Raw genomic sequence first — 8,705 nt, forward strand, 5'->3', positions numbered from 1 at the left:
TAATATGTGTTTGGACTTTGGGAAAAGTAGAACATGTACTAGTCATTGGTCAAGCTTCCTCTTTGTCTGTTCTACCTTTTATACCATCAAAGGCCTAACATAGGGAAGAGACGACGGCGGAAGCTTTCTTTTTTATTTATTTATTTTTTATGACAAACACGGATCACACATAAACCTGGTATGACCCGGGAGAGCCCAGCTTCAGTCAGTGCAAGGCCTGTTCGAACAATCTTGACCGCCTTGCATCAGCACTAGACTGAATCCGATTTCGACCCGGAATGAGTTAAATGGGTTAACACACGAACACGAGGGCTGGACCATGTGAAATGTGATGCGCACTGTGCGCTCGTAAGTCGTAATGCATTGGTGCGCTTTCCTCTTTTTCCATCTTCTCTCTCTTTTTATGCATTCGGATTCTCTACAAAAAGCGCTTTTAAATTTTAATTTTATAGTGGACCCGAATTCCTCCTCACTGCTTATTTATTTATTTATTTTTTTCTGTTACTAAAACCCAAAAATTCCTAACTGCTTTTTAAAGGCCTAAAGGGGCCAACCTAAGTCCATAACCATTAACCAACGCGGGACGGAATTTACGAAACGGAAATCTCAACCCAAACGGTTCCCGGCATTCATTATATCTATTAAATAAATAATTAAACAAGATTGAAATTTTGACTCTCTTTCTCTCTCTTGAGTTTTGGTATGACTTCTTCTCAAACTCCCACCTTCTTCTCATTAGTTCACGGATAAAATCATACCTCTACGTTCGTAAATTCTGCTGTTCGTTCATTCTGCTTTTTCTTTTTTTCTTAAAGCAGCTTTTTTTTTTGTACTTTCGTTTTGGTTCTTTCTTCGTTTTCTCGGAGGTTACTCATTGCTTAAAAGCAACAATCACGAAGTTGAGCAGATTGGAGCTGCCGGACCACGTTTATTTTGCTCTGACTCCTCGAGCGGTTTTTCTTATCGTGATTTTCCAGGCTTATATCTCTGTCCCTCTCTCTCTCTCTCTCTTCGGCTCCCTCTTTAGTGATCTCTCTTCTTGTTTCATTAGGGTTTGTCGCCGGTGGACATTTCTTCCTTCTCGATTCCAGGTGCGTTATTTTTGTTCTTTTTAATAACTGTGAATTGTAATGGTCACTAGAGCTCTTGTGCATTCTTGTCCAAGTAGATCTCCCTACTGCTACTGGAACCTTACTAATTACTTTGCTTTCTTTTGTACAACTTAAACTACCTGTTTACAATTAGCTCTCGACTAGAAGCTCAATTCGTAGCTCTGTTATGAATTATGATGCTTCAGGCCACTGTGCTTGCTTCTTTCATTTCTTTAGCTCTAGGATTTTTCATGAGTTTCTGCTTTTATACGCAAGAACTTTATATCTTGATTTTTATTATTTAATTCAGATATAATTCTTAAAATAGCGAAATTAGCTAATAATCAAGGGCGGTGGCGTTTGCCTTCTAATTGCAGGATGAATCTTTCCGTGTATTCTGTATCTTCTGTTACAAGGACGTAGTACGTCCAGCTATTCGTTTCGATTGGTTTTTTGGGAACCGGATTCTACGTATTAAAATCAATTGAACGTACTTATTGGTCAAAAAGTGCACATGGTTGCTTCTTCAAGCATTTACTAATTGAGGGATTCAATGAAGGGTGGTGGTACCTTGCTTTAGTCTTTTAGATGTTATCGATGGGAGTGAGCACATGGTTCCTTGTTGATTCAGTAAAGATGGGTGTTTGCCTGTAGAATTAAAGTATGGAATTTTAAGAAAGGTTTCATTTGATTCGTTTTTCTCCCCATTTAAAGGGTTTGAATGTTTTGGCGACCATATTGAGATATTTAACCTTTGGATTGGTAAGCCTTGATTTTCTTCCATGGGTACGTCAGAAATATTCATTGAACAGGGGGGGGGGGAGCACTTTGAGATGTTATTTCTCTGGGGGGCAATAGAGGAACGGTTCTGTTCATGAATACATTAGTTCTGATAACACTACTCTAAAGGGAAGAAGATACTTGGTTGTTACTATTACCCGTACCTTCAGATGGTTTTCATTAGTGGTTCTTAATAATGTCTCTTCATCCATTATCCATATCCTGAGACGGAAAGTTGCTTCTTGAATCTGTGCTAGTTCTTTAGTTGAGTCTCTTAAATTTTAGAATAATTTTATTCAGTATTCAGATTTCTCAAATTTTAGAATAATGTCTCTACATCCATTATTATTCAGTATTTGGATTTCTCTGTTTGACCAATCCTAGTATTATTACTATCAGAAGGAGCTAAGTTTCTTATTATGGTACTTATTACTGTTCTGAAAAACACTCATAACTTTTGATTGAAAATACCTTTCTTTAATTCACATCTTTCTACGTGACTATTTCAGGTACTGTCTTCCTTTTCAATTGCATTGATTTTCACGAGGGACTGTGCTTTTTTGAATCATTGGCAACTGCAAACTCATTGAGCGATGTGGAGCAGCTCACAGTTGCTGGACTGTTGCTTTATTTTTGTTGTGGCTATAGAATCAGAAGATCATGAGTAAAATGGGGACTCTTGGACGCAGGTAAGAATTTCCTTGTGCTTTCTTTGTGAAAATAGTTCATGTTTGGGATATTTTGAAGTCATAATTTTATTGGCAATGGAGGCGATTTTATTTTCTTAATGTTGACCTATTGTTGGTTGCAGTGGAATTATAAGAAAACCAAATGAGAGCATGAGGCTTATTATCACAACATTTGTTGGAGTTGTGTTTGGATTCTTGGTAGGAGTATCCTTTCCAACAATATCATTAACTAAGGTATACAAACTTTACTTTGTTAACTAAGTTTTACAACCTCTGTGTGTGGGTGGGGGGGGGGGTAGTTTCTTATTCATCATATGCTGTTATTACTTATTAGGGGACAATGTTTTTTGTTTTTCTTATAATATCTCTTTATTCATCTTATGCTGGTCTTAATCAATAACGGGATAATGATTTTCCAATTTGTGAATTTGGCAGCTGAACTTCCCATCCAGCCTACTCCCTTCCATTGATCTTAGTTACATTGAAGACAAAAACTCAGGTCGTCCATCTGAAACATTTCTGCCCCGTTCCTGGCCTTCACCAAAGTTTAATAGAAGCAGCTCGTCTCAAGGTCAAAATTTAAATGAGACTTCCAAGGTATACTCTATTTTGTTAATCTTAGTTTAATATATATAATTTGAGTGATGAAATAAAACAATACTGCTTTGAGATTCACTATTTTTGGTCTCGAAACCAGTGCTGTAACACTTGGACCACCAACCAGGCTGGGTGGTTGAACTGGTAGTAACTTTTCAAATCCTGGTTAAATGATGGTTTTCACGGTTTGAATGGATTAATTGGTTAAACCATAACATGCATGGTAAAGCATTCAGGTTAAACCATGGCCAAGTCTGATAATATTGCTTAAAAATGCGGCAATGAATGCTTCAACTGTTTGTACTAAGCTTGCTTCAAAGTGACAACTTTGGAATCAGCTAAACCGTTTTCCATATACATGATAAATCCATCCTCAGCTCGTCTTTTTACCTTCAAGTTGCGAAATTTCAAGTAGGAAAACCTCTTGGATTTAACAATCTATTATCAGACAAAGAGTTTATTAATTTAGATTTAGCAATTATTACTTCAAGTTTAAATTGCTAATGATTAATGATTGGAATTTTAAGCTTCTTATCTAATATTGTAAAACTAATATGGGACTAATGATGGAAATTAACACATGTTTGGAACAACATTAAGATTTTGCCAACTGTTAGTATCTAAATAGCAGAAAGAAAAGACTATGAGTGTGTGCTCACACTATCTTTTTTTTTTTTGGTTCCATTCTTTCTTCCCCATTTTATTTGTTTTATTTTAAGTTCTGTTATAAGGAAGCTAGCTTTGATACTCCAAAGTGGTTTCTTCCTTTTTCCAACTCTATTTATTGGATATATGCAATAATTGGCTCAGAAACTTCTAAATACTTCATGTTTAAGTTTGTATTTAAATACTTAAATGAGCTTTACTGTGCTAACATTAACTCCACTCCTTGTCATTCGGATGCAGATATGGGTTCCAACAAATCCCCGAGGTGCAGAAAGACTGCCCCCAGGAATTGTTGCTTCTGAGTCAGATCTCTATCTCCGAAGGTTGTGGGGAAAGCCTAGTGAGGTTTGTGTTTTCTAATGTGATCTTCATCTGAGCATACATATCTTCATTTGAATCTCATATGTTATCTGCTGTGTTTCTTTCCATCTCTAGTATCTGTTTGTGTTTATCACACCTTTTGCACTTATCTGCATGGATACAAATATGGGATCCTATCCCCGCGTATCATTTGTGTTTTTGGTGTTTTAGTTTCCTTGTTGTTGCAAGGCAAAAATATAACTTTGCAGGTTGCATGCTAGCAGAAAAAAAATACTAAATGCAGAATGACTAAGAACAAACATGTTTGTGTAGGAATAGTGAAATTAAAGATCCTAATATTCAATTATACAATTATATATATTCTGCCCCTTCCATCAAACATATTTAGGGATGAGGCAAGGTATAATACTAGGTCTATACAATTTAGCCAAATAAAAAGATCTATTTATAATATCTAAATGTTTTTAAGTAATCCAACAATTCAAAAGGTAAAGTGATGTTTTGAAACTTCTCATTTATGCATCTACACGAATCTAGTTAAACTGATAAGAGAGCCACTGGTAAAAAAACTTTTGGTTCTGTTTGATGTATAAGCCTTTGTATCATGGTTGGTTTCAATTGGTGTTTCATCAGTTTTTTGACACTTACAGGACCTAACCATCAGGCAAAAGTATCTTGTAACTTTCACTGTTGGTTATGAACAAAAGAATAATATTGATGCAGCAGTTAAAAAGGTTTGGTCCTCTCTCTCTCTCGTTCTCTCTCTCCCTGTGTGTGTGTGTGTGGTCACTTAACTTTTTTCTACCACAGTTTTCAGAAAACTTTACAATACTGCTGTTCCACTATGATGGCCGGACTAGTGAATGGGATGAATTTGAGTGGTCAAAGAGGGCTATCCATGTTAGTGCTCGGAAGCAAACTAAATGGTGAGACTGCTTCAACTGGTTCTCTATTTCTATGTTCCTGGTGGTAAATCAGTAATATACTTGTAGCCAGTCTATGTCATTCTTCTTTATGTTGTAAACTATCTAAATACTCTGAAATTTGGTTGAAGGTGGTATGCCAAACGGTTTCTACACCCTGATATTGTGGCTCCATATGACTACATATTTATCTGGGATGAAGATCTAGGAGTTGAACATTTTGATGCTGAAGAGTAAGTCTAATTTCTTTTAATGAGAATGGAGTCCATGCAATCTAGAAACTTAAGAGTGTATTTTCCTCTATGTTTAGATATATAAAACTGGTGAGGAAGCATGGTTTGGAGATTTCACAGCCCGGTTTAGAGCCAAACAATCGGTTAACATGGCAGATGACAAAGAGAAGGGGTGACCAAGAAGTTCACAAGTAAGAATAAACCCTCCTTGCAACCCACTTCTCTTCATTCCTTGTTTTTGTTTGTCAATATAAATTCTTTGTTGTAGAATTGACTTTCCCCCCCTTCTTTTACCAGACAAACGGAAGAGAAACCAGGCTGGTGTCCGGACCCCCATTTGCCACCATGTGCAGCGTATGGACACTATATTGTTTTTATTTTCTTGCAATAATAGGTTTTTTAAATGTGTGACTTTGGTGTTTATCTGTTTCTTTCCTTTTTTTTCTTTTTTTTTGTTCCCCTTCAAATAAAGAAAGGCAAGGATGAGAGGAAGGGCCTCAGCAAACCCTCTGATCTCTAGAGGAGATTGTCCCATCAGTTTGCCTCAATAGAAAATTTCTCTAACCCATCATCATCTAAACCATGCCCCCTATGGGGTTGACTACATGAATCCTGTTCCTCCATTCCATCCAGTATCCATTGTTAAATTGTGAGCCATTAAATCATTTCTCACTGCTTCAACCTTTGTCCTTTTTGGCCTGCCCCTAGCTCTTCTAGCCCCTTCTACTTGTGATAGATTACTTCTTAGTGATGCTGTAGATGGTTTTCTCTGCATGTGCCCAAAACATTTTAGTCTGCTTTCCCTCTTTTTATCACCCATTGGAGTTTCTCCTAGGTTTATTTGGGTAAGTTCATTTTTAATCCTATCATTTCTAGCTTTCCCACTCATCCTTCTCATCATTTGCATTTCCATTACACTTGGCTTTTTGACATGTTTCTTAATTGCCCAACACTTTGCTCCATTCAACATTGCTGGCCTTATAACTATTTCTCTAACTGCACCCAGATTATAGTTCTAAACACTTTGTCATAAGTGGGAAAATAAATACATCTAATGGTTGGGGAGGCAGATGGCATCTAACCTGACCCTTAATACAAAGGTAGGACTACATTGGCCAAAGCCAAATTATAGAAGATTCATTGAACTCTAGGAGATGTGGCCAATCCAGATTATCCAAGAAAACCATAGATTGATCTTGTGTTCCCTTCCAAAGTCCATCTCAGCTCCATGCCCCACCATATTGAACAATTAAGCAAGTGATGCTATATTGAAGCAACTCTATTATTTCAAAATTTTAATTGAAAATATCCACAAGGAGTTCATTTTTCCATGTTGCAAGGACTGTACGGTTGTATAGAGTTTAGTGGAAAACACATTCAGCCTGGGTTGTCATAGATGAATCCTGGATTGTCATCGGCTCATCCAGCAACATATGCCCTGCTGTTAACCTATATTATCATATCATACTTCTCCGCTGTACATATATCTAATACATTCTACTACATGCAGATTTGTTGAAATTATGGCACCTGTGTTTTCTCGTGATGCTTGGCGATGTGTGTGGCATATGATTCAGGTAAAGGGTGATTTCCTATTTTTGTTCATTCAACTCTTATTAATCCAATTATCTCTCCACTCTGAAGTCGTCAAATTACTCTTGTTATGTTTGACTATAGAATGACTTGGTACATGGATGGGGGCTCGACTTTGCTTTGAGGAGATGTGTAGAGGTCAGGGTGATCTTTCATTATTAAGTTTTTTACGAGGCATGGTTTTTCCTCGCTAATTATGTTATCACTTGTTTCTAAGGTCAAGCTTCTTTTTTTTTTTTTTTAATTTTCCTGAAAACAGCCTGCTCATGAGAAAATAGGCGTTGTAGATGCTCAGTGGATTGTTCATCAGACTGTTCCCTCACTTGGGAACCAGGTAAAGTAAAACAAATGGTCAACATGCATTTTTGATTTTTTTTTTTAAGCCAAAAGAAAAACAGAAGCTGAACTGCTTTTTTGTTTTTAACAGGGGGAAACACAGAATGGGAAGGCACCATGGCAAGGGGTATGCAGTACATTTCTACTTTAATTTTTGTGGCAGAGCTGCAGAGCTGCCCTCTGCCCCTCTTTCATTTATTTCAATTTTGGATTAATGTATTGGCCATCTCATGTTCTTACGTTGTTCAACCTCTCCTCTGGTCTCAGGTGAGAGAAAGATGTAGAAAAGAGTGGACGATGTTTCAAGGCCGAGTGGCAAATGCGGAGAAGGCGTATTACAAAGAAATTGGAACTGATCCACCCAATTCTACCACTTGGTAGTGGGGTAAGATGGATAATAGGAAGAGAAGCTGAATGACAGCGACAGGAAACCATGAGCTGATCATGTACAGCTACAAATACCATTATGGATCCATTTTGCTTAGGAGCTTACTACATAGAGTCAAGAAGATAAAAGAACCTCTACCATATTTGTAGATAGTGGATTCTATCAATAATCAATAATCACTTATTCTTTTTAAATTTCACAATCAGGACAAAGTCGAGTTGAGCTGCTAAGAAGAATACATTTAAGGCGAATCAGCCAACTGATGGTGGCTCAGTTGGTTGGATCTCTTACTCGTTGGAATAGAGACTTGGGAATTGGGATCAAATCTCAATGCTACCAGGGTTGGGGGGTTACCCCTTGTGTCAAAAAATAAAAAGATAAGTTGCTGAAACCTCCCGTAACTTTCTGATACAGTTGAAACTAGACTCTGTTAGAATCCTCTAATAATAGGTATAAAAATGTTTAAAATACCCATGCAATTACTATCGAAGCTGGTCTCTACAGGAAAACAATACATACCTAATAAACAACAAAAAATAGAGAATTTAAACTTGCAACTTTACCTTTGAGCGGTTGATGTGAAGTGAAATTTTGAAAAATAATTCAATTTCATAAATGAAATTGCAAGGGTTTGGGCTGGCAATTCATATGAAGACAAAATTTGGAAAATAAACATTTTGTTCAAAAGTAGTTGTATGTGTATTTTGGACATTTTCATGCCTCATTTTAGAGGATTCTAATAAAGGATGTCTACTTGCAATTATGTCAGAAAGTTTAAGGGAGGTGATTGCAATTGATAAATTTCATGGGAGGTTTTAGCAACAACTGGAAACTTTAGTGGAGGTTTCAGAAATTTACCCAAAAAAAACTTAAGGCAGAAGGCAGATGATAAGCATGGCAAGTGAAGATAGGAAATAGCCTCTCTTTCAGGGTGTTTGGTTCCGTGGGCATTTATTCAATAAACGTTGCCACATGGGCACCACTTTAGCAGTTTCTCTCTCTTGCTCTTCCATACACATTGAGAATGACAAAAGTGGACTTCACTTTTTGTGCACGCCAACCGTTCGTGGAAGTCATTTTTTAAAGCT

General features: G+C 37.0%; 1 protein-coding gene across 6 annotated transcripts; it reads left to right on the forward strand.

The window, feature by feature from the left end:
* Window positions 1-699: 699 nt before the first annotated feature.
* Window positions 700-7,811, forward strand: LOC104593065 (uncharacterized). Of its 6 annotated transcripts, none has more exons than XM_010252736.3 (16): window positions 778-965; window positions 1,052-1,091; window positions 2,381-2,560; window positions 2,683-2,794; window positions 2,996-3,157; window positions 4,064-4,168; window positions 4,795-4,878; window positions 4,955-5,070; window positions 5,199-5,300; window positions 5,378-5,491; window positions 5,598-5,654; window positions 6,811-6,877; window positions 6,978-7,031; window positions 7,153-7,227; window positions 7,321-7,356; window positions 7,497-7,811. In XM_010252736.3, the coding sequence occupies exons 3-16, from the start codon at window positions 2,532-2,534 to the stop codon at window positions 7,608-7,610; spliced, it is 1,227 nt and encodes a 408-aa protein (XP_010251038.1). In that variant the 5' UTR covers window positions 778-965; window positions 1,052-1,091; window positions 2,381-2,531; the 3' UTR covers window positions 7,611-7,811. The 6 variants fall into 6 exon arrangements, with proteins under 6 accessions (XP_010251037.1, XP_088756279.1, XP_010251038.1 ...); XM_010252741.3 differs by having other exon boundaries at window positions 848-965; window positions 2,520-2,560; XM_088900152.1 differs by having other exon boundaries at window positions 849-965; window positions 2,476-2,560.
* Window positions 7,812-8,705: the final 894 nt, after the last annotated feature.

Source organism: Nelumbo nucifera, chromosome 3 (genome assembly GCF_055504915.1).
Source record: "Nelumbo nucifera cultivar China Antique chromosome 3, China Antique-T2T, whole genome shotgun sequence".
NCBI classification, from domain to species: Eukaryota; Viridiplantae; Streptophyta; class Magnoliopsida; order Proteales; family Nelumbonaceae; genus Nelumbo; species Nelumbo nucifera.